The sequence below is a fragment of the Mauremys mutica genome, chromosome 18 (genome assembly GCF_020497125.1).
Source record: "Mauremys mutica isolate MM-2020 ecotype Southern chromosome 18, ASM2049712v1, whole genome shotgun sequence".
NCBI lineage: Eukaryota > Metazoa > Chordata > Testudines > Geoemydidae > Mauremys > Mauremys mutica.
The window spans coordinates 8,043,528-8,069,811 of NC_059089.1; the positions used below are offsets into that span (position 1 = coordinate 8,043,528).

Here is a 26,284-nt window from a genome sequence, read left to right on the forward strand (position 1 = left end):
GGTATTGACGATCTCCAGGGCAGGGCAGAAGTTGAATTAACTGTGATTAAAGTAATTATCTAGTTAGCAGGCTCAGTCTGTAAAGTATTCAGTTACTCAGTGCTTTCCTCAGCATCACCCCAAGGCTTGTGCCATCCTACAGTCTGTTTGAATTGTGATAAGTGGGTCTGCCACTCAAATGCCTTTAAAATTGGAGACAAAGCTCCAGACACGGGGGATCTGAGTAATGTTGCTGGGGGCAGCCTGAGGTAAAGCAGGCCTAGTTGTTTGTGGGTAGACAAGTCACGTCTCAGTGAAGCCAAGCCATTTTTCACAGAGCAGCGCAGAGGATTGTAAATATAATGGCACTTTGCACATTACACATCTCAGTGATATTGAATGTGGTAACTTTGTTGTACCTGGAGGCTGTCTCAGAGCTCATTATAAGCTGTCCCACTGTATCAGATGTATTGCATCAACTGACAAATGCGGGAGCATGTCGCTATCCCACCTTGCTCTGACCAAATTCTATACACACTTGGGAGGACTCAGTTGTATCCTCTTCCTGGGGCTTCCTTCTGTTAGTAACTTAAAACGGCAGCACCAAAGCATAACCCTCAGCCTAGACCGTCGCCCCTGGTTTGACTGTTTGTAGAGCTTTTCCTGCAGGAACGTCTTTCTCCCCCACCTGGTAGTTCCCTCCGAGTGGTATTACAGCCCCTCTTATTCTCCGAGATCAGAGCTAAAGGTACACACCTGGAGAGAATCATCATCGATATCTCAGCATCTCTATGGAAGGTTCAGTAACCTGACAGCGTGGTAGCCGAAGAAGAGCCCGACATGTTGTGTCAGATCTGAGAATCTGCCATGCTGCTTCAGAATAATAGAAACATCCTTCACAGTTACACTAACTAGAATTGAGCAGCTAAAGGAGAGAAACCCTCCTGCTTCAGAGATGAGCCAACCACTACCTGCCGGGGTAAAGAGAAACTTCCTCTTTGGGCATGTTGCAAAATTATCCGTCACAGGGGTTTAACCTTCCCCAGAAGCAGCTGGCACAGCTCTCTGGACCACTGTATGGAAAGGGAGTGGAATGATGTGGGAAATCCCCCACGCTCCTGTGCAGAGGGCTATAGTGAATTGGAGCGAGAGCTAGTTGTTACTGACCTACTGGGTATAATACTGTGGGGAACAAACCCGAACCACTTTATTCTGGGGCAGACAAACAAAGGAATCTGAACTTGTCTCTGCGTCTCAGGCCCTTGTGCTCTCTAGTCCTCCTCCAACAGCTGGGCAGCAGCTCCCGCGGGTGCCAAGAGGTTGGCAGAGTCCTGGCCCCTCTTCACGTCACTGGTGTCCAGTCTCCTTGAGCAGCAAAGCCGGGCAGCTCGAAATGACTGTAAAGTCTTTCAGTTCATATGAAGTGCTGGACTCGTCGGCGTGACATGCAGCACTTCTCTGAAGTGGCCCCGTCCTACCTGACCGATCCACTCCCTGAGTCAGATCTCCGGCCTTTAGCACGGAGCTGGGGTTTCAAACAGGTTTATGCCAGTTAGGTGCTCAGCTTTGAAAGCCAATAGGATTTGGGTGCTTAATTCCTCTAGGCACCTGTGAAACCTCCAGCCAATGTGTATTACTTCGTCATTTTTGTGAGCCCTGCAGAGCCCGCTCAGCTATGGGAGCAGGAGCTGAATTATCTTCCTTCCTGTGCATCATCAACAGAACTGTTTTCAAAGGTCAGTTAAAGACCAGTGAGTTATACCTGCGCAAACTCACTGACAGGTGTGCACAGAGGGTTTAATCTGTAGACAGTTGTCACTGAGAGCATGCGGGCTGCAGAAACTTTTACTGCTGGTGAATACACAAGAGAAGGACTCTCAGATTGGGGGGAGGAGCTGCAGGGCTGGCAGTTAGGAAAAAAAATTATTTGTAAAATGAGCATATTTGATGTGCAGCCTTAGATAAGTTTGCAGCCCTCTGATGCCTGTTTTATAGAACAGTTGCCAATTTTCATGCAGTAAATAAGCTCCCCGACTTTCACAATAAGCCCAAAATCAAGCTAATCCCATTTCAAAACAAGCCAATCCCTAAGAACCCCAACACTCTATGTGACTAGATCCCCCCAGCGTGAAGTCTGGGACTGTGGTGGGCCCGCTGTGCACCCCGACTCTCACCCCCCTTGCCCCTGCTTGCTGAGAGCCAATCAAAAAAAAGAAGCTACAAGCCAAACAAGCAACAAGCCAAAAACTAGCCAACAAGCAACTCACAAGCCAATTAAACCAAAAACAAGCCCAATTTCTGCATTTTTTTTCATGGGTTTAGCTTGTCTGTTTTATAGTCACTTTTCAGGTAGAACCCTGAACACTTTGTGACGAGCTGTAGGAGAGTTGTGTTGTAAAGCTCTGAGGCTACAAACCTGTTCTCTTGGTTTAGAATCATAGAAGATTAGGGTTGGAAGAGACCTCAGGAGGTCATCCAGTCCAACCTCTTGCTCAAAGCAGGACCAACCCCTATTAAATCATTCCAGCCAGGGCTTTGTCAAGCCGGGCCTTAAAAACCTCTAAGTATGGAGATTCCTCCACCTCCCTAGGTAACCCATTCCAGGGCTTCACCAGCCTCCTAGTGAAATAATTGTTCATAATATCCAACCTAGACCTCCGCACTGCAACTTGAGACCATTGCTCTTTGTTCTGTCATCTTCCGCCATTGAGAACAGCTGAGCTCCATCCTCTTTGGAACCCCCCTTCAGGTAGTTGAAAGCAGCTATCAAATCCTCCCTCATTCTTCTCTTCTGCAGACTAAACAATCCCAGTTCCCTCAGCCTCGCCTCGTAACTCATGTGCCCCAGCCCCCTAATCATTTTCGTTGCCCTCTGCTGGGCTCTCTCCAATTTGTCCACATCCTTTCTGTAGTGGGGGCCCCAAAACTGGACGTAATACTCCAGATGTGGCCTCACCAGTGCCAAATAGAGGGGAATAATCACTTCCCTCGATCTGCTGGCAGTGCTCCTACTAATGCAGCCCAATAAGCCGTTAGCCTTCTTGGCAACAAGGGCACACTGTTGACTCGTATCCAACTTCACGTCCACTGTAATCCCCACGTCCTTTTCTGTAGAACTGTTACTTAGCCAGCCTGAAGCAGTGCATGGGATTCTTCCTTCTTAAGTGCAGGACTCTGCACTTGTCCTTGTTGAACCTCCTCAGATTTCTTTTGGCCCAATCCTCCAATTTGTCTAGGTCACTCTGGACCCTATCCCTACCCTCCAGCGTATCTACCTCTCCCCCCAGCTTAGTGTCATCCGCGAACTTGCAGAGGGTGCAATTCATCCCATCATCCAGATCATTAATGTTGAACAAAACCGGCCCCAGGACCGACCGCTGGGGCACGCCACTTGATACTGGCTGCCAACTAGACATCAAGCCGTTGATCACTACCCGTTGAGCCCAACGATCTAGCCAGCTTTCTATCCACCTTATAGTCCATTCATCCAATCCATACTTCTTTAACTTGCTGGCAAGAATTCTGTGGGAGACTGTATCAAAAGCTATGCTAAATTCAAGGTATATCACGTCCACTGCTTTCATGTCCACAAAGCCAGTTATCTCACCATAGAAGGCAATCAGGTTGGTCAGGCATGACTTGCCCTTGGTGAATCCATGTTGACTGTTCCTGATCACCTTCCTCTCCTCCAAGTGCTTCAAAATGGATTCCTTGAGGAGCTGCTCTGTAATTTTTCCTGGGACTGAAGTGAGGCTGACTGGCCTGTAGTTCCCCAGATTATCCTCCTTCTCTTTTTTAAAGATGGGCACTGTATTTGCCTTTTTCCAGTTGTCTGGGACCTCCCCCGGCTGTGGAGAACAAAAATCAGCAGAGCAGACAATGCAAAAGAAACATAAAACATGAAAAAAGGGGAGACTGTTCTGGGTAGCATTAGGAAAGTCTGTACTATTGAAAGTGCTTTAAATACTGATGCATTCTTACCCCCTCTTCCAGCCCCTTGAAACAAATCAAATCACTCTCATGGTTCTGTTGAGTCATCTTGTGTCTGCATTGCAACATTGGGAACACCTAAAATGAAAGAAAGCCCTTCACAAAAATCTTTTCTCTGTGCTTAAACTTGAGTTTTCAATGGTCTGCTTATCTCTTCACATCATGACACGCATTGCTGCCGTGTCTCTTTTATTTTAGTAGCTTATGTCTGGCAGGCTGCAGGGAGAGTGTCAGTGGGCTAGCCCAGACCAGTGCTTGGACCGCGAGAACTGAATGACACCAGTGAGCCTTTCAGGGCCAGCTTTCAGCGTGTTGGTGCCTCAGAAGAAAAGAGAGCAAAAAATCCTTCTGGGTCAAGAGAGCAAAAAATCCCACAGTGTAGGAATTTCAGCACCATAAACACCATCTGTGGCGAACTCTGGAACACAAGCTGTCATGCAGGCCATGGAGTGAAAGCAATGAAATGTCACCTTGTGCTTGTGTCTTTCTTGTTTCACGCCCCCCTTCCTTCTCTGTATTCTCTCTCTATCTTTTTCGTCTCTCACAGTTTCATTCTTTTTCTCTGACCTCCACTCACTGTGTCCTTACGTGCTGTTTCCCGTTCTGCCCTCCTCTTTGGCTCTTCCCTCCAGCCACCTTTTTCTTTCATTCCTTTATACTCGCAGGAATGAGTCCAAACACATATTCTCATTCATGGTGACTGTCGGCTGTGCAGAATTGCATTACTGACTCTGCATGCCAGACAATGCTCTGGTGCCATCTGGATGCCTAGCTGTAGGTGGAGAGCTCTGTGAAGACCTGGTTTGTTACCAGTTAGTCTCTTACCTTCCTTCCGTTCCTTCTTCCCATACGTGTGGTGTGAGAGATGTGGGACAAGCGCCAGTGTCGTTAGTGTGCTGTGCGTGTCATGTGAGCCGCTGATATAAAGCCCTTGAGAAGTAACTGGCACCTTCTCTGGGTAGAGCTCCTGATGCAGCTTTTCCAAGAGGCACTGAAAATTAAAGGCACAACCCCAGCTGCCAGGCAACGGCTGCGGGAGGGAGGGAGGGAGGGAAGTGGTGCCCAGAGATGTGCCCTTGGAGGTGAGGAGGAGTCAGGGTGCGACATGGGGGCAGCGGGAATTGAGCTTCGCGGGCTAAGGCAGCATGCTGGTCTCTGTTCGTAGTGTAAAAATCTTTCGGGGGACTTGAGGCTGTCAGCTTAAGACTAGCCCAACATTTCGATTTTTGTTGAAACCAGCTTTTGTACCCTGAGAGTGCCTGAAAGGTTTCCATGGCGCTTTTAAAGTATTGTCCAGTGGAAACAGCAAAACTCTCCTCTGCAGCCCAAACAGCCTGCACGGAGAGCCTGGAAATGACCTGGATCTTGCTGGCTCTCATCATCTGAGATGAGAGAGGTGCCGAAAGGAATCAAACCGCCTGAGTAGTGAGAAGGGAATTGGCTTGTTGGGATTCACTCACCATTAACCATTTACAGGCCAGTTTGGAGCCAGGGCTCGGCCCCGCCGGAGAAGGAGCCTGACGTGTGTTGTTCATTCATTTCAAACTAGTTTTTACATCCTGAAAACCTCCCTTTTGAGAATTCTCAGGGCCTAAAAATTGTTTGTGATCAACCTGCTGTAACTGGGACAGTCAGCGGGGTCAGGTCATTTGGACCTGTGAGGGGAAGAGAGCGACAGTCAGACCATCACACATGCATTTACCGTGTGTGTGATAGCAGAGACACACACCAAGGGGCGGGGGGCACTGGACTGGGACTCAGGAGACCTAGGTTCCCCGGTCCACCGCTGACCTGTTGTGTGACCTTGGACAAGTCACTGCCCCTCTTTGGCTCTCCTGTTTCTTTTCCCATCCTTTGTGTTGTCTAGTTAGACAAGCTCCTTGAGGAAGTGCCCAATCGATTGCAGCCTTGATCTTGCTTGAGGCTGGTAGGCTCCTCCATAACAGCAATAATAACACCATCACCCAGCAGCGCAGGTGGGCGTGGAAGCAGGCCAGGGATGTATGAACTCTGTGCCACTTCTGTAGAGGAAACCAAGGCTCTGTACTTGGTCCTGGCCCCAAAGATCCCCTACCCCGCAGTCCAGCCAGGATGGAGGCCCCAGCATGGCAGCATCAGCAGCTCTCTGATTTTCCAGGTGAATAGAAGCAGCTGGTTGCTTTGGGGCTGCTCTCAGCATGACCAGGCTACAGGGGACCCAGAGTGGATGGATGCTCTGACTGTTCAGCCTTCCCATGCAGCAAGCTGTGCTGGGAACGGCTGTGCTTGGTGGGGATAACATGGGGGAGGTGTGATGCTGAGACACAGGAGCACTGTAAAGATTACACCCTATAAGTGTGTTAAGAGTGAGGGTGTTTAGTCATTGGAACACACTCCCAAGGGACGTGGTGGCTTCTCCCTCTCTTCCTGTCTTCGAGACCAGGTGCCTTTCTGTTCTGGAAGGTGCTTTAGTCGGAGCCAAGTTACTGGGCTCAGTACAGGGGTAACTGGGGGAAATGTAAAGGATTGTGTTACACCGGGCTCAGATTAGAGGATCTGATTGTCCCTTGTGACCTTACACTCAGTGAATCAGTGAAAAGGGAGGTGTGTCTAAAGAGTGGCCCGTAGTATGTTGCAGACGGTGGTGTTTTCTGCGAGATCCAGCCCGTATAGCCAGAGGCGATACCATGCTGCTAGGGTGTGGGAAGGAATGGTTGGAAAGCAGTGGAGCTCGGATTCGAGTTTCGCCCTGGGAGCATGGCAGGGTGAGGCCTCGCAGAATTCTGTTGGATTGAGCTCCTTTGGCTCTGCCACCCGCCTGGGCCAGATGAGCTGCGGGGTGGAGTGCGCAGTTTTCATTTTGACCTACAAAAGCCTTCCTGGCCCTCAGGGCAGTCTCTCCCAAAGGTGGCACCTGACAAGGGTCTAGCTGGGTTGTCTGTCATTTCCCGGGCCCCTACATGTGCCCAGAAACTCTCCCACCTCCCTCCCGTGTTCTCACTTCTCTGGGCTGGGGCAGCCGGCGGCAGCATGGGGAGCAGCATGAAGGAAGTGCCTGGAGTCAGTGAGTGGGCAGGAGGGTGCAGGACTGGGAGAGCCAAGCAGGGGGCTTGGGATGGAGCAGGGAAGAGGAGGGAAAGGGAGGCGGGGGAAAGGGAGGTGGAGTTAATACAAATCCAATATTGCTGTTGCACAGTTACAGGATTATTTTAAAAAGTGTGTGTGTGTGTGTGTGGACAGCCTTTGTGCATCATCAAGCAATAGGAATGCTTTAAACAGTCAGCAGTACCCTGTACCGTATGCTGCACTGTGTATTGCATCCATCCATCCCCTCCCCATAGTGCTACCAATCCATCCATCTATCCATTGTCAACTGACCTTGGCCCACTGCGGATCCAAGCCCTCTTTGGCCTGGCATGTCTTTATCATGTTAAAATATTTAGCAGGGAACCTGCCGTGCTTGGCCAGTGAAGTTTGGCAAGAAAGGCCCGTTACTCACATCTAGCTCCCCAATGCTGACCCCCTCAGGGATTGCACCCCTGAGAGTGTCACGCACTGAGGCAGCGATTTACAGTTTTCTGAACATGGGACAGAGGCCAGTTCACAAACTCTTTTGAGTGACTGAATTAACACTGTAGTGGATGCTTCTCCCTCCACAGAGGCTCAACACGCAAAGGTTCCCCACTAGTGGCAGTACTGCCAAGCCTGCAGCTGTAGCAGGCTGCCACGGATAGCTTGAAATGTCCAATGCTCCTGCACCGGGATGTGGAGTACTCCCAGCTTTAGGCTGACTGAGAGCTAGTTGGGAATTCGGGATGTCTGCTCCTTTTTATTACAGTCAGGTCTTGAGGGGAGGGGAAAGCGTGAAAGATGCCCCTTGTCATAGGGAACTTCCACCCAGTATTCCCAGGAGCCGCCACAGACATACACTGGTTTTGGATACAAGACTTGTTACCTACCCAAGTGCTTCCTCCAAGTGTAATTTAACTCTGCTCCCGCTTCCCTGAGCCCGAGAGACCTAGGAGTTTGGAGAAAGAGTTGGAGGAAGATGCACACTGAATCTTGGGGTTTGCAGCCAGGGTCTCCCAGTCTAAAGGACTTGTAAGGGGCCCCAGGTTTTCTTGTGCTGGCACTTACCACTGTTGTCGAGCCCCATTACTGTATAGCCAACATTACAGTGTATCTTAAAAACACTGCAAACATTTCAAAATAGGAATTCCTCAGACTTTGCAAGCACCAGATCCTCAGTCCAGGGAAGCTTGCTGAGACAAAATACAGTGCTGTACATGTCATAATTTCCTACAAATGGAGAGTCATGCCCTGAAGCAGCTGACTCTGGAGGTATGGTATAGGAGTAAGGATAAATGAACTGAAGAGGATGCAGCAAGGTCTCTGCCAGTCTCAATGTCTAAATCTCTTTCTTTTTTTGCAGAAACCGCAAGTCCCCTGATTTCAAATCCTTTCCCGCTTTTACAAAGTAAGTGTGATGGATGTTTGTGGTGCACCTAGGGGGTGTCTCCACCCAGCCTTGGTGGTTGTCCTATCCTGTTAGCATTTTTCATGAATAATTGTTTTTTATTTCTGGGTGTCTGCCAAAATATAAAAAGCATCACTTCTGTCTGTGGCTCTTAAGGGTTTACATGAGATAGAAATGAACCCAAGGTTGTGAGGGGACAGTCAGTGCTGTGTGTGGCTGCTGTGTCATTTTGGATCACTTCCAACCTTTGAGTGTCAGGTTTTATCAAACACGGCAGAAACACACGTTCTAATAGACCAAGGCTTGAAGTTTAAAAATGAACTCATTTTTGAGTTACATGTATATACAGGAAAACATCTCTTAATGGCTCAGCACACTGAGCTATTAGTGATGTAAGAATGGGCATTGTGCCACTGGCCAACTCTTTGGTAGTGGGTCAGTATTTAATGTACAAGGATTTGGGTTGACTCTTAGGAATGGTGAAGCCATATATTCCAGAATAAACAGCAGCATTTCATCCACATGCATGATTAAGGTCCATTCAGTCATTCCTGCACCCCATGTGCACACACACAATCTTTTCCTTAGATTTTAGCATGCACTTCATCAAGCATGCCCGAATTTTACGACATTGGTTGATAAGGAGCCTGCCTGATCTCCCTGCTTGTCTGGAAAGCTCTAGTTCAGTTGCAGATAAGTAAAAAGAAAGACCTGGCATTTTTACATGGCCAGAATTTAGACCAGGGGTAGGCAACCTATGGCATGTGTGCCGAAGGCAGCACACGAGCTCATTTTCAGTGGCGCTCACTGCCTAGGTCCTGGCCACCGGTCTGGGGGGCTCTGCATTTTAATTTAATTTTAAATGAAGCTTCTTAAACATTTTAAAAACCTTATTTACTGTACATACAAAAATAGTTTAATTATATATTATAGACTTATAGAAAGAGACCTTCTAAAAATGTTAAAATGTATGACTGGCACATGAAACCTTAAATTAGAGTGAATAAATGAAGACCCGGCACAGCACTGCTGAAAGGTTGCCGATCCCTGATTTAGACCTACAGTCCTTCAAAACACAATTTGTCTCATTGTCTCCACTTGACCTGAACTCTGCAACCAGAGAAAGAATGAAATAGAGGGTTGGCCCTTGACAGGATTGTGTTGTCCTGTGGCGATCCATAATCTGTATCTCATTGGGATTATGTAGAGTAGCAGATCCAATATCATAGCAAGCAATTGGGCTACTATTTAGCTGAGCCTGTCTTTGGGGACAGTCTGATTCTGGAGAGTCTATAAGTAGGCAAAAGCTAGTTTTCATTTTAAAAGCTTTAAGCAGCTGAGATCTATCTGAATGTGCAGGCAGCTTGGTAGGGCTGGACATTTGTTGTGGTAACATTTCCCTAAGAGCCCCAGGACAGTCTTTGTTTCGCTCTCTCTCTCACTCCCATTCACGTGGGTGGAAGACGAGCACTGAGGATCATTTTAGGGCTAATGCAGGCCGCTTCCTGGCCATCAGCTGAGGCAGCTCTTGTGAATTCTGTCCGTAAGGCTGGGGAGAGAAGGGCAGTGCGTTGAGAGATGGTGTGGTCTGGTGAACCGATCTCTCAAGCTCATCCTTCTTTTATTCTAGATGAGTAAGTAGCACAGGAGTGGGGAAAGGAGTGATTTGAAGGGGAAGAAGTTTGCACGAGTAGCAGGGCCAGCGAGGTCGTTGCAGGCCTAAGGGGCAATGGGCGAGGCAGTATTTGAAGGACCCAAAGGGAGCGTGAAGATGAGTGGGGTTTGTCAGAACACGGCACAGGCGGAGGAGTAGCAAGAGGGGAGGAATGACTGGTAGACAGGACAGAGCTGGACGCAGGAAGGTGAGGTGGGGAGCTGGCATTAGAGGTGTGTGGAGAAGCAAAGCAGGGGGAGGTGATTTTGATTCCACAGGGAACAAAGATGCTAAATTGGTTCCCCCCGTTTAAGGCGGGGTAAGGGGAGACTGTTGATGCCTACCTCACTGCTTTGCGAAGGCTTGTGATCTGTCCCCCTGCAGACTGGCTGTATTTCCTAATCCCTTCGCAGGCCGGGGGAGAGCCATCGAGACCTGCAGCCAAATGGATGGGATAGACTGAGGATTCTGAACAATTTCAATCTGAACTGACTCCAAAGGCTGATAGGAAAAGATTTTAAGGGGGTTAAATGATTAAGGGGTTGATTTCTGTGGAGGTGATGGTGCAGCCGGAGCAAAGCTTGGGGCTTGGAACAGTGTCATGATTTGTGTTCACATTTCCTTAAGAGACCTCCATGCCACGGGGCAACTGGCTGATGAGTATGTGGGTGTCAGGTCTAGTTATCAGAGGAAACACAAGGGGAAATGGCCCATACCTGGGACCCCAGAGTGGGTGTTCCCCAGGTAAACCCACTCAGGAGAGAGGACTTACTGCCGTAAGGGAAAGGACACCTGAGTGGGAAGAAGCGGTGCCATGTCTGTAACAGACTGGGTCATTGCCCAGTCTGTAACCCACTAGTATAGTTAGTGTAGGTGACAAGCCCTCGTCTGTGCTGATCCACAGAGGATCTGAGTGGTCACAGACGCCAGCTATGGAGCCTTGGCCCATTAGCTGGTGCTGCAGCAGTTCGTGCTTTTTAGCTCTGGAGGGTCCCCGTGTGTCGACCAGGAAAACGTCTGCGTCACACGTCCACGCAGGAGGAGCATGGCCCCAGAGGGGCGTCCTGCATCTCAGACCTGTGGAGTTAACTGTATCCCTCCACCTCGGGAGGGAGGGAGTTACACAGCCAGCTCCTCTGGAGCATACGATGCAAGTTTATGCCACAGTCCAGCTCGGCTACATGGTCACGCTCAGGGGCAGATGGAGACAAACGGCTCCGCTCGCTCACAGAAGCTGCAGGCTGCCTTTGTACGTGGAAATGAGTAGTTGGGAGAATGGAGGGCTCTTCCCTCCCTGCCCCGGCCAGGGAACAGAGATAGGAACCTTAGAACCCCTCCCAGGTGTCTGTGAGAATGCAAATGGGCTGGGGAGTCTGCCCTGTTCCCCACACAGTGTGTGGACCAAGCTGACTCCGGTGCAAGGACTCTGAGGCCAGTTGGAATGACTGGGAAAACAGGTCTGCTGCCACCCCTTATCGTGTAAACTGGGGTGTCTCCACAGTAGAACCTGACTCTCAACCATCCTGGAGATGGGATAGAGCGAGGAACTGGTTTCTGGAGAGAGAACGAAGGATTGTCCCTCAGAAGAGAAATGGTTTCCTCATACCCACATAGCCTAGCGTGGGGGACTGACACCCTGAGAAGGCATGCCAGAGCTGGGGGCAATAGGGAACCAGAGCCCAGGAGTTACTGCTTGGTTAACACCAGCTTTGCAGGGGCCAGGCCTGTCTTGATCACAGGGGTGCTGCCTAGAAACCCTAGAGTGAAGCCATGGTGACTGGCACTGTAGGGGATGAGGGCTCACTGCCTGCCTGATGCCCCAGCAGACAATCAGAGGAGAAAGTGGTAGGGTCAGGTCCCAGCTTCAACCCAGAAGTTCTGTGGTAATGGGGGCATGTGAGGGCGTGTGAAATCTTCCCATATGTACCCATTCAGCTTGGTCAAAGGGGGTGATAGCAGATGCTGGCGCCATTCAGCTTTGATGCGGGGAGATGTGTGACATATTTGGAGCTGCTCTGTAATAACTTCTGAGTACTGTATTCTGACCTGGTTATGACTGGATGAATACGCTGGTATAGTTTAATAGGGGGCTGTTGAGAAAAACAAAGAGGAAGGAAAAGAATGACTCAGCATAAGGCTCGAGAACACAGGAGATCACAAGAACTGAGGCAAGTTTAAAAAAGAACACCCTCGGGAGGGGTGTATTGTTCAGGGGAACAAAATTGAGATGCAGGGACCAAATAGGCGTGTCTGAAGAAGTTGGTGGTATGCCTGTAGGCAAGATAGAAATGTGTGCAGACTGTTGACTGTTGTCAAATCCTTCTTTTCTAATTGCTTTGGTCCAAGTGCAAAATAAGGAATCCTCTGGTTTAAGAAGGCTGTCTGGTCACTGTACAGCCCTGCTCTCAGACCCCGGAAGGGAATACGCCTAGGCCCTGTAACTCAGACAGATCTGCTGGGAAAAGAACAGTTGCTATGCAGGGTGTTGTAGCCCAGGGCCCAGTCTAGGAGTGGGAGAATCACAGAATTCCAGCCCAGGAGAGATCAAAGCCTGGTACTTGAGGGGGTGCATTTGGAGGGGACAGAGAGGAGGGGACAAGAGGTTCACCTAGCACTGAGACCATGACGGGGGCATTTTGGGTAGTCTGGAGGGGTGTAAGGCAAGTGCCAGGTAGGTCACAGAGGTTTCACTAGTCTAGGCAAGAGTCCAGGGCATGACACTTCTGTAGCAGGGCAGAAAGGAAACACTTCAGAGATGTTTGGGAGGAGATCAACAGGAGAGGAGTCAAGAATGATACCTGGGGGTGGGCCATTCCCAGCAGGGATGGTGAAACAATCTCCTCTGATGGGGAGGTGAGGGATTGAGAGAGAGCTGGAGAGTACTTGGAATCCAAAGGACAGCAGGAAGGGTGGGGAGTGGAGAGAGACTAGCAAAAGAACAGAGTTCAGGAGAAATGGGTAGACAGCAAAGGGATGGGATAACTAGGAGAAAGAAGGTGCTTTTTAAAAATAGAAAATTGGAGAATTTAAAAAGAGAATTGAGAGGGAAAAAAGAAAGTAGGTGTGGAGTCCAGTGGGATGAGATGAGTTTGGAAGGAGAGATGAAGAGGATAAAGAATTGGAAGAAGGAAATAAGCAAGAAGAGAAACATGCAGCTTTAGGGTGCTGGATTTAGTGTAATTCATTTATGCGCCTTTATTTTGCTGTACTTCCCAGAAAGATGTCCTGTATCTTTGAGTTTGGGGTGGAGGAGAGGGATGGATTTTTTGAGCGTTTATCTTCAGGACCCTGTAGAATTGTGCAGAACTTGCCACAGAATTTACCTCTTGATACAGAATTGAGCAGCAGAATTTCAACTTTTTAAATTTTGTAACACTTTTTTAAAAGTGAAGAAAACTTTCAAAATATGAACCAAATAGAAATTAATGCAGTACTGTCTTCCTGAGTCTGTCGGCAGCCTGAAACTGACTCTGAGCATTGTGAATTGCCCCATTCATGTTAATCATATTGACTCTGAAACCTAGGGATAGTTTACAAGTTGCCGTTGTTAACTATTTCACTGCTGATCATTTTACTAGAAACTTCCAGTCTGTATGTCTGTCCCACATTCCCGAACAGCTTCCCACTCCACCTCAAGTGCCAAAACCCCTAAATGCCTTGTGTTCAGCTGCCAAAGCCTCCTGCTTTCCCCTAACAACCATTTTGATTTAGTTATAATATTTCCAAACTTCCACACCATCGTGAGAATGTGGCGGTAGGATAAAGGGAACTATGTCAAATTAAACAAAGTGCTGAGCTGAGCTGGAACAGCCTCAGTGTTCCCCTCATTTCAATGGGACAGATGCTCATATAGATTCTGCCTGTTGTTTCGCTGACGTGTGTTTAATCCCTACAGTTGTTTTCCGATGCCTCGGCTTCCTAGGTTTCTGTGCAGGGGGCCTTGTTGGTTTTCCCTCTCCCATCGTATGCAGCTCTGTTCTAGTTTCTGTTCTTTGCTATCTGAGAGGAACGACTGCAGGGTTGTAGCCAAGTTAGTTATGCCTGGAAAGTGAGTGTTCTGGACCTTTTGAGATGCTTGCTAATTCCTTTGTGCATATGTAATTTGCAGTGGTATTTCTCAGTAATAGAATGTAAGATCATATTTTTCCCTACAAGTGTAGATAAACATTGGTAGTATATTTTAGCACTGAGTATTACTCTGTGTATGCCCGAGAGAGTCCATAAGAATCATTTATATGCAGAGTATACATTCTGTATCCAAACTACTCTTGTGAAGTGTAACATCACAGACTAATGGTGCAGATGTGCTGGCATATATGAAAATAGAGAATTAAATTGCAACACTGACAACATTGCTATACAAGGTGTCTTGATAGCACATCTTGTGATCAATACACGACGACTAATACTATTGTTAAAACTAAGCAACAGAAAATATACTTGTATGTCAGCTCAGTAAAAATTAAGTTTTCAATTTACTTCTCCTTGTCAGATTGGAAATAAACTAGCATTGAGCTCATTAGTGGTCCAAGTGTGAGTTTTAACAGCATTTCCATCTCTCTCCTCCGACTGGCAGATTAGCTGTGATGCTCTGCTCAGGCCCCTGGCGCAGCTCCGTTTGCTTTGCTGCACTCCTGCTCAGACCCTCTGTCCACCCTAGCAGCTCAGTGTTGCTGTGCCCACTGCCCAGGGCAACAACCCTCCTTGGTCTGATCTTGACTGATGGCCAGAAAGCTGCTTGCCCACACAACACTCCTACTTGTGCCAGCTTCTGGGTAGCAGGATTTGTCACAGCCTGATGCCCTGCTGGGGGTGCCAAGCTCAGACCTCCTGCCTCCAACCCCCTCAGATCACTGCCTTTCCCTCTGGCCTAGTCTTGCTCAGGAAAGGAGGCAGAGGCTGGAAATGACAGAACTGCTTCTAAAATTAAATTCAGGTAAAGACAAAAAAGAAACTAAAAAGAGACCAGGTCTGCAGAAGCGATGGGTTACGGGACTGTGTATTTTGTAAATGTGCACCCGGACTAAAGCCTCAATCTTGCAGACATTTCTGCATATGCTTAACTTCAGTAGTAGTCCCGCTGACTCCTAGGGGACTTCTCCCGGGAGGAAAGTTAAGCACAGGCATCAGTGTGTGCAGATTTAGACCCCAAGGCCATAATTCAGGAAGTCACATGCTTAAGTGCTATCCTGAATCAGGGCCTATTACCTAACTATGGGCTCAATTCTGCAAACCCTTATTCACATTCGTAATCAGCAGCTCTTCTGACTAATGGTTTGCTGGTTTGGGCTCTCGGGCACAATAGAGTTCCATTATGAAATGTGCATGTGTGCTATTTCTCCGCACGCTCCGTGTGACTCTTCTGAACTGATCTCTCCCGCACAGAACCTTACACCTGTGGAGCTTGTGGAATCCAGTTTCAGTTTTATAACAATCTGCTGGAGCACATGCAGTCCCATGCAGGTAAGCAAGGCACTTCTGATTTATTTTTAAAGACTTCAGATAAAGCAGAGAATTAAATTCTGCACTGATTCCTCACACTGACCCAGTTGTGTGTCCATAGAGCTTCCTGTGTTTACACTTTCCAGTGTGCCAGTAATTCTACCTCTTATCTGCAGAAAAAAGCAAGAGACCAGGGAGCACCAGGCAATGCCTACAGAAGTGCCAGGCTCTCTGATATCTGGTTGTGTTTGTATCTGAGGTCACTTTTCAAAGGAAGATTGAAAGCATGCATGGCATTTGTGCAGAGCATATCAAATTAAATCGCTCCTGTCTCATTTATCCCTACAATATCCAGGTACTAATCAGTCACCTCTCCTATTGGGGTCAAAATTTCCTGGGCAGATGAAATTCCTTGTCCCCTCAAGGTAGTTATCCTAAAACTGAGAGACGACTTTTGTCCCACAGATCCTGTCACATGTTTGTATTGACTAGAGCTCTGTGGGGGATGGAAAGTCCATTTCACGAAGGCTTTCACGATTTCCACATTTAACTTCATTCCTATAGAAATAAACTGTGAAATTTCTACTTTCTCCATCAAAGACAATTCTAGGAAAAAATCCGTTTGGAGTCAATCGAACTGTTTAAAAAAATCAAAAAGGGACATTTTGACATTGTCCAAATTTCCCCTCCAAAAAACGATTTGGGTGAAATTGACACACATTCGCGAAGTGTTCCACCTTTGAAACTGCATTCTCCAACAGAAAAGCCTTTCTCCGTGTTTCGACCAGCTCTAGTATTTACCTTGTGTGTTTGCACTGGGAGAATCTCCATCTCTCCTTGCACTTGGAACACAGTGTAAGCACACAGCGATTGCCATGACTCTGGGGAGAATCCCTGACTCATAGATGGGGTGGGAAGGGATAGGAGAGATGCGGGGCAGGCAGGGACATGTGCAGTGAGGGACGAATGTCAGTCTGAAGGCCACACGTAAGTGTTTCAGAAAAATGATCATCTGCAGGCTCGTCCTCTTCACTCCATCACATGTTCTGCGCTAATAAACTCACAGACCTCGTTTCTGTATAGTCTGCGGCATGTGTGTTATTAGCTTAGGATACAGTTGTGTTAACATTATTTTTATTCTTACTGAGCTGTGCCCTCTGTCACCTCACCCTGCTCTCTAGATACTTATAAATCAGAGTGATCTGATTGGCCGCAGCCCTCAGAATGTCCCATCCCCATGTCCACAGAAAATATAATACCCTCCCTGCCTATCACCTGACTTAACCCTTATCTGACACCTGTCCCTGGCACCTCCTTTCTAGGATCTTCATGTGGTGCCTATCGCACCATGGTACGTTAGCTCCCCATCCCTCCTCCCATCCCCCCACCGAGGGAGAGTTCGTCTTCCCTCCCATTTCCCACTAAGAGTAATAATGGCTTGGTATGAATTACTTTGTATTTATTATCTGGGTTTAAGGGAGGGGCAAGGCAAGGAGGGTGTCATTGCTAAAGGCAGCTTTATTTATTGGGATAGCAGATTCTGAAGGTGGTAACCAACCAGAGCAATGGTTGAAACAATATAATGACCACAGTTACTGAGAGAGACCCCATAGTCGCGCATTCAGCGCGGAGCTCTGCATAACTGAGAAATGCAGTTGCAGGTGAGTGTCTGTACTGCATCCCTGCGCTCTCAGTGGCAGGGACTCTTTGGCATACTGTTGAATGAACGAATGAATTGCATAATCAGTGGCACACAGCACGGCTTGTATCCCTTCGCCAGTTGGACTGAGGAATCTGGCGTAACTGTGGATTGTGGAGTACAGTATAACTGTGCCCCTAGTAGAAGCGTATTGCCCTGAGGCGTGTGGGATCTGGTATAACGGCACATTGGACGCATTTGTTGTCATGCAGAAATCCAGTTTAACTTTCAAAACATTTGTAGTAAATGTCTAATCTCTTTTTCCACTCCAAATGAGGAGTCCATTGGTCCCTCCTCCGTAAGTGACTGAAGTCCAGGAACATGCTGCTAGCCCTAAGGAGTGAGAGCAGGAGCTTGTTGGCACTTCAGTGATTCTGGAGGCTAAAAGGGTAATTAGGGAAGATTATAGCTACACAATGGGAAGAAGTGATTAGAATGTAAATTGGAGGCTGAGCTGCAGCACTAGAACGGCAGAACACAAGGCAAAGGAATTTGTTCTGTAATTACACAGTACAATATCCAGCTTTCACTCCCTTTAGGGTACTTTGTTCGGGTCGAGTGCTACCATATAATGCCTTTTCTGCAATCTAGTGCTAAAAAATAAAAAGGACAACTAGGCTGAACCTGGATTAAAGGATTGGAGGCATGAAGAGAAATTAAAGAACCATGATCTATATAGTTCACAACCTGACTGATAAGGAGGATGAAACTGAAATGCACAAATCTTATTAACTCCGCATTGAACGCCAAGGGATAATTGCACATAATAAATCCCCTAGTATTATGGAATAGATAAAGGAAATACCGTTTTCCCCCTGCCAAGACCAGACGAAGGCTGGCATGTGAATGGGCCTTACTGGAACAAAGTTAATAGCAGACACGAGGCACGTCTCATTAACCTACCAGTACATGTGCAGAGTTAATGCCATTTCTGATGTTTGCTGTGGAGCAGTTAGAATAGACAAACTTTGGGAAGAACCAGTCGTTTCTGATTCCTAGTTTATCATGTGGGGACGCCTCTCCCCAACCCCCTCTAGAGACCTGACGTACTAGTAGCCTTTCCTCCAGCTGATCGCTGTCTTGGAGCATGGCACAGGGCCCTGCAAACACTGAACAGTCCATTCTGGACACACCATGTAAAGCTTTGCGTCCCTCAGACATGTCGAGGGACCCATGACATGCCCACACAAATCCCTACCCTGTTATACCTGATCTTCTGCTGCAGAATAGCAGCTTCGTTAGCCAGGTTGTGTTCTGGTTCCATGCATTTCCTGTATCGTCTTTAAATGACTTCCGGTGGGATGTTGGTCCAGTGTGTTGACAAAGCAGCACCCAAACAAGGTGTCTCTCTCCCAGCTTCCAAACTCAAAACTCTCTTTTTCTGTCAGGCTGCTCCTTCTCCCATTAGCTCACTGCAGGCTTGTGATTGGTCCAGTGGACTGCTTGTCCAGATCAACCCATGCAGAAGCCTCCCTATTGGCCACAGCAGAGGTTTTTAGTTCCTTCAGTCCCTGACTCCAAGCATGCTGCTGTAGGTCATGCCTCCTTGGTACGGCTCCTGTCCCCCTCTCACGTTGGTTAGCCCACCTAGAGATTGATGAGCCAGCCGGCTACACAGTCACATGAGGCTCTTTTTGCTCATGCAGTAGCCTGTGCATTAATATCCAGAGGTCCCAGGTTAGCTCCCTACTGCTGATGACCCACCCAGCGGCGTGGTGTTACACTGGGATTGGGGTCAGAGCACCGTGGCAGCCATCTTAGCTGTAATCCTTTTGGTAGGGACTCAGACCGGGGCTACAGGAGCTGGGAAACCCAAGTGGAAATTACATGAGGATTGGTTGTTTTCAAGCCTTATGATAATATTGTTCTCTACTGTGGGTAGTATATCTATTAAATGCAACAGAAAATGTAATAAATTGGTGTCATACTAATTAAGGAAAACAAAAGTAAATATTAAGTAGTAAATGGAGATTGTTTCCCCTTTTCTGTTCTGCTCTCTTTATCCTGCTGTCTTCTGGAGAGTTGGCATTTCTTGTAGCCCCACAATCCACCCTGGCACATGGCCGGCTGTGAGTGTGTCTCCCTTAATATCGTGGGGAAATGCTCTTCTTACGCCTCTGATTAACTCCTTCTTGTTTATGCCCCACAGCTGACAATGAGAACAATATTGCCTCTAACCAACCCAGATCACCTCTGACTGTTGTGGAAGAAAAATGGAAACCACAGCTCCAAAGAAACAATGCCAATAATAGTATGTAGCCATGTTTTCTCATTACGTTTCCCTGTAGGCCTTGGACCAATGGCTCTGTACCTGGGGTGGGTCACAGCAATGGTTCAGGCAGGGCGAAGCCCATGTCCCGCACCTGTCGGGAGTACTTCTCATGTATTTTTTCTCAGTTAGTCACACCAGATCTCAGGTGCCGTTAGCACCCTATTGTACTCGTTCCCACTAAAGCGCCTTTGAAATCTGTAAAAAGCAGCAGAGTCCTGTGGCACTTTATAGACTAACAGACGTTTTGGAGCATGAGCTTTCGTGGGTGAATACCCACTTCGTCGGATGCAACCTGATGCATCCGACGAAGTGGGTATTCACCCACGAAATCTCATGCTCCAATACGTCTGTTAGTCTTTAAGGTGCCACAGGACTCTTTGCTGCTTTTTACAGATCCAGACTAACACGGCTCCCCTCTGATATTTGAAATCTGTGTAGAGGCTATCTGGAAACTCCAGGGGAGATAATAGAAATGTAGCCATGGTAGGGAAAAAGGCTGAGAGAGAGCTCCTGTCTCCGAACTCATTAACAAGACTAGTCTTGCTGGGAGTTGTAACTTCTGGTCTGAGTTTGGATTTCCTTGCCATAGGGAAAGAGATCATTGCCCTACTCATCACCAGAGAGTTACTGGCAGCCAACAAGGTTCTAGCTCAACCACTAATTCGCTACCGGACTTTGGGCAAGTCACATGATCTTGTGTTTCAGTCACAAACAATGTGGGAAATGGGGGTATTTTAAAAAAAAATAAAAGCAGCAGTGATACAATACCTCAGCTGAGCTTCCCTGCGGAAACAAGATGCATTAAAACCCTAATATTTTGTGTCCTATGGTGTGTCCAAAAATGGCAGAAGCAACAATAAAGCCCAGCAGGCGTCACAAAAACTAGACTAGAGCTGGGGAAGGAGAAAGAAAACCTTAAACTGTACAGGCCTGAACACCAGAGTATTTGACCAAAAAAGCCAGACTTCTTGTACATACAAAACTGAGGTAGATGCAGCTCTTATTAAAATAATGTGATGCTAACGTGAGTCCTGAATTCTAAATAGAAGAAGAATGGAAAGGCCAACCTAGCACACTAAGACATACGAGGTGAATTGAAGATCTAACTGCTAACCCCGATGCACTGTAAACCAGTACCATCCTTGATTATAACTTAATTAGACAACTCCTAGATCAGTGCCACAGAGAGGTCTCTGGGGAGGGACAGAGGACAGCTGCCCAAGGCCATGATGACGGCTGAATCCTGCATAATCCACTTCTACTGTGCTTTTGTTACTGAATCAGGGAAAACGTACTGATAAGCTCCTCTCTGCTGTAAGCAAGAGAAAAAGTCCGTCATCGGTTCAGCAGGGACAGCCTGAATCTAGAAACACTTTGGTATAGAGACCCACTGGTAATCCTAGGTTCAGGAATATATCTGTACCTGCCATACTCTGGGCAAGTGCCTCCTGGTTGGGTCACTCGCAGAGGAGAAATTCTGGCCTTGTTGTTCCTGTTCCTTGGGTAGAAGGAATGATCCTGACAGGTTTCTTTCTTCTTTCTGTTTTTCTGCAGCATCTGCAAGTGGTTCAGTAGCAAACAGCGCGATCCCGGAGAAGGAGCGGCAGAACATTGCTGAAAGGCTGCTGCGGGTGATGTGCACCGACCTCGGAGCTTTGAGTGTGGTGAGCGGGAAGGAATTCATCAAGCTGGCACAGACCTTGGTGGATAGTGGTGCTCGCTACGGTGCTTTCTCTGTCACAGAAATCCTTGGCAACTTCAACACACTGGCGCTGAAGCATTTGCCTCGGATGTACAACCAAGTGAAAGTGAAAGTCACCTGTGCCCTGGGCAGCAATGCCTGCCTAGGCATAGGTGTCACTTGCCACTCTCAGAGCGTTGGCCCTGATTCCTGCTACATCCTGACAGCTTATCAGGTTGAAGGCAACCACATCAAGAGTTATGTCCTGGGAATTAAGGGGGTGGACATCCGAGATAATGGTGATTTTATCCACCACTGGGTGCAGAACGTGATGTCTGAGTTTGTGATGTCGGAAATCAGGACAGTGTACGTCACAGACTGCAAAGTCAACTCCTCTGCGTTCTCCAAGGCAGGCATGTGCTTGCGTTGTTCGGCCTGTGCCTTGAACTCAGTCGTGCAGAGTGTGTTGAGTAAGCGAACACTACAGGCTCGCAACATGCACGAAGTCATTGAGCTCCTGAATGTCTGTGAAGATTTGGCAGGATCCACGGGCCTCTCAAAGGAGACCTTTGGCTCTCTGGAGGAGACGTCTCCCCCACCGTGCTGGAACTCAGTGACTGACTCCCTCCTGCTTGTCCATGAGCGTTATGAGCAGATATGTGAGTTCTACAGCAGAGCCAAGAAGATGAACCTCATCCAAAACCTGAACAAGCATCTTCTCAGCAACCTGGCAGCCATTTTGGCCCCAGTGAAACAAGCAGTTATTGAACTGAGCAATGAGAGCCGGCCCACCCTGCAGCTGGTACTGCCCACTTACGTGAAACTGGAGAAACTGTTCACTTCCAAAGCCAATGACGCTGGCATAGTCAGCAAGCTTTGCCACCTCTTCCTGGAGGCACTGAAGGAGAACTTCAAAGTTCACTCTGCACACAAAGTAGCCATGATCTTGGACCCTCAGCAGAAGCTGCGGCCAGTCCCACCATACCAGCATGAAGAGATCATTGGCAAGGTCTGTGAATTGATCAATGAAGTGAAAGAGTCCTGGGCAGAAGAACCAGAATTTGAACCTTCTACCAAGAAACCACGGGCAGCAGGTGAGGCCCCGCCAGCTCAGGAAGAAGAGCAGTTTGGGAAAAATGAAGTCTACGATTATTTGCAAGAACCCCTCTTCCAGGCCACCCCTGATCTATTTCAGTACTGGTCATGTGTTACCCAAAAGCATACGAAACTAGCCAAGTTGGCCTTTTGGCTCTTAGCAGTGCCTGCTGTCGGTGCCAGAAGTGAATGTGTAAATATGTGTGAGCAGGCCCTCTTAATCAAAAGGAGGCGGCTGCTCAGTCCAGAAGACATGAACAAACTCATGTTTTTGAAGTCCAACATGCTTTAAAACTGTCTTTTAATTAAAAAAAAAATTAAAACACTGTTCCAAACAAAGAAAAGAATTTAAGTTCTAAACACTGTGGACCTCATTATGAAAGCCCCTGGAAACCAAGTGCTTATATATGTGTGTGTATGATTTTATATGTGTGTGTATGTGTGTGTATACACACACACACACACACACACACATATTTATATATATATAAAATATAATAAAAAAATAAGTTTCAGAGGGAAGCCGAGCACGTATCAGACACAGCCCTCTGCCAGGAACGTGCTCCTTTCCATTAGCTAGCATGTGGACTTGACAGACTTTCTAATGTTTTCAAGTGGGCACACCAATGGGAGGCTGACATTCTAAAATCTTCAGGCAGCTGCGATCTAAAGTGACTTGAAGTTTCTTTTATTTCTCCTCCACCCCCCCCCCCTTTTCCCCTGGGCCACCTTGCCATGGATAATCAAACAACATTGACTAGACCGGTTCTCCACTGGGCTTTGCTCCTCTGAAGAACTGTACACCTTGAGGGCATTCGTTTGTAGCCTTCTTAACATATGTTGCGTGTTATGAAGGCCACTGTGTTTTACAAGCACTAGTATCTCTAGAAATCAGGAAGGGAGACTTTAAGGAAACACATTTTTTTGCATTTTAATATAAGAAAAAAAAATTATACTCTTCTGTCTCCACTCCCATTTTTGAGTTTAATGTTTTAGCTAGTGATTTTACCTTTTCGAGTTTGATTTAGAACTGAGAGAAATTATTATGGCAAAGAGTGTCTGTAACTGTTATGTTTTATAGATTTTTTTTTTGACAAGATCAACTTTTTTCTGAAGTCCCACTGTAAACTAGCTCATCTCACCTGTGCATCTTCTATAGCAGTGGTTCTTAAACTTGTTCATAGAGTAGAACAGATCTTCACGGAGGGATTGTCATGTCAATACCTCCTGTCCCATTGAGGACCAACAACATCCCTGTGGGAAATACTGCAATTGCTTAAATGGAAAAGTAACATTAGCAAAGTAATGTATTTTTAGTGTCTTTCAATACACTTTAACAGCTAGCTTGGTATGACTGGACAGGTCTCTGTGGACCACCACCAAGTGATCCACAGGCCACCAGTGGTCCACAGGCTTCAGTTTGAGAACCTCTGCTATACAGCATTTTTGTAAGCCTTCCCCATACACGTGTCAAAACAATCTTCACATGGTCAAGAACAAACCAAGGTGTATGATATATCAGGGGAGCAGAGGTCATCAGTTTTCAAAATGTAGCGTTTGAAGGAAGCTAAGATAAGCGTATGGGCTTCTGAATGTATGTGCTCCCACTTGGTAACTTCTCGCGTTATTCTGACGGTTTCCTCTGCTAGCACGAATGTCTTTTAAATACCTATAGTGCATTACACTACTTGATACACTGCTGAATCATTCTGGCTGGTAAGGTCCTGTGACCTTAAAACTTCATGTTCACTGGCTCTTCAGACATATAGCCCATGCCCACCTGCAGTATAGGAGATCGTCATAAAACCCAAGTATCATGAGTCATTTCTGCTGGCAGCCCAGGCGAGCTCTTTAACGGTGTGTCTGTACTGCAAAAAAACCCACTCAGCTGACTTGGGCTCGCAGAGCTTGCGCTACAGGGCTAAAAATAGCAGTGTAGATGTTCCACTTTGGGCTGGAGCCCAGACTCTGAGACCTCCTCCACTCGCCGAGTCTCCAAGCCCAGGCTCCAGTCCAAGCAGGACCATCTACACTACTATTTTTAGTCCCGAGGTGTGAACCCGAGTCACTTGACCGGGCTCTGAGACTCACTGCTGCTGGAGCTTTTTTGCAGTGTAGACAAATCCTGAATGTCTGCACACAAAGTTGAGTGGCGTCACACCTGACCTCTTAGATCTGGTGTTCTTGGACAAACTGAATTCTCCACCAAAGGGATTTGGATCCCAATGGCAATTAAGTAAATTCCTTTCTTGATGCATCCTCTCACACTTCAAGCAGTTTGCTCCCTAGTTGGAATCACTGGTGACAAGACCAGTCTTACAGATTTATGTGCCCAGATGAGTCTCTAGAGCAGTTCAGTTGTTAACACTATCAACTCTGAACTGAAAGGTTGTGGGTTGAGGTCCGTGAGCAGGATGTGGGTCTGTGCTGCATGCTGACAATGTACTGCTGGGGACAAAGGAGCTGCTGCACACTGAGAGGTACCATCCACTGAACAGACATTAAGCCAAGATTCCTTCTGCCCATCTCTGGTTGCAGTGACAATTAAAGATCCCAAGACACTTGTTAGAAATGGAGGATAAAGAGTCCTGGCCAATAAATCTCTCTCCTAGTGGAACAAGTTCTAACGCCCCATGTGAGCACACATCGGTTGCTGTTTGCTTGCAGTCACTTGCACTCCCAGTATCTAACACTTCCCCTCCAGACACCTAGATTCTGAAAGGCACTGAATGAGGTTCTCTGTGGCCTGTATTGCTCAGAGCTGGGTGACAATAGTGACCCCTACTTGTTCCAGGCACATCTAAGGACAGCCCTGGGTATGCAGATATCTTTCCCAACAGATCGCTGCCCCTTCCCAGCTAGGGAGCAGCACCTCGTGCAGACTGAATAGGCTGAAGATTGTGTTGGCTTCCTGCCCATGACACCAGTGCAAAATCATCCATCTTCTAAATGCAATTGTGAGTGTGGTTGTGGAGGTCTTTATTCTAACAATGTTTCTAGTAAGAACAGCTCCAGTGCTGCAGGAATAATACCATTTAAAGAGAACACTCAAGAGCAGGAGACACCCCAAAAATGTATCTTCTTGTGCAATGGACTTTGCAAACAGAGATATTTCTTTGTGGGATTTCTTTCCCCTTCAGAACAAGGGTTTTGCTGTTTATTTCCTCCTATATGAGTGCTACCTGCTCAGCCATTTTGAGCAGCCCTACAATAATAAATCTGTTTGCACATGCAGTGCAGGAGAAAAGTTTAATAAACAGAATTGAAATTTCAAGCTACTAAGGAGAAAAAGAGGGAGAGAAACCCTGCCTGTGAAAACTGAGAAACCTTTGTGACATGCTTTAGTGACCACTGGGAGAAAATAGGGATGCTTACACAATAAAACCTTCACCGAGTTCAGAACCCAAAGCAGGAGCGGCTTTCCAGTCTTTTGCAAACAGTGTGCGTGATGCACCTTGACAGTCAAAACTCCTGACAGGATTTTAGTTCATTCTCCTAGAGTCAGTACATTATATTACATCTTAGTAAGTCCTTTCAAAGGAGCTGAAGGGAGTTAGACCACACAACTCCCATTGAAATTCAATTCCAGTTCAGTGGGAGATGAGCATCCGATTCCCTTACCTTTCCTTCAAAATCCCAACCTTAATCAAGAACATGTTTGCTATTGGACAGGGTTAGTAGTTTTGTGGGACAGGTGAGAGGAGTTGTCCCAGCCTGGGGACAGTGTGATTGTTCTTCTTTCTTATATATCTGGAATGCACTGTGTGAACAGAGGGGACTTGTCAGAGAGTCGAAGCCCTGACATAGTGAATGAGACAGAATTGCAACCATTTTGGCATCTATTTAATATGCAGACTGGTGTTAACATCGGATTTGAGAATCAGTCTTGGAGCTTTCTTGGCGGAAGGATCAGAGAGAGAAGCTGACTAGACTTCTCGCCCTATCCGAACTGGGAATGCCTCCAACACAGTTACCACCCTACTGCTGTGGATGTCAAACCCGTGACTGCAGTGGAG

The 26,284-nt window shown here is 47.2% G+C and overlaps 1 protein-coding gene across 15 annotated transcripts in view; it reads left to right on the plus strand.

Moving 5' to 3' along the window:
* ZNF618 (zinc finger protein 618) overlaps positions 1–22,647 on the plus strand; it is a 276,489-nt gene extending 253,842 nt beyond the window's left edge. For all 15 annotated transcript variants that reach the window (XM_044992642.1, XM_044992643.1, XM_044992650.1 and 12 more), the window contains 4 exons: positions 8,381–8,425; positions 15,465–15,542; positions 19,370–19,471; positions 21,047–22,647. In XM_044992642.1, coding sequence (XP_044848577.1) covers positions 8,381–8,425; positions 15,465–15,542; positions 19,370–19,471; positions 21,047–22,560 — 1,739 coding nt within the window. In that variant the 3' untranslated portion in view covers positions 22,561–22,647. The remainder of the gene's footprint in view (positions 1–8,380; positions 8,426–15,464; positions 15,543–19,369; positions 19,472–21,046) is intronic.
* Positions 22,648–26,284: the final 3,637 nt, after the last annotated feature.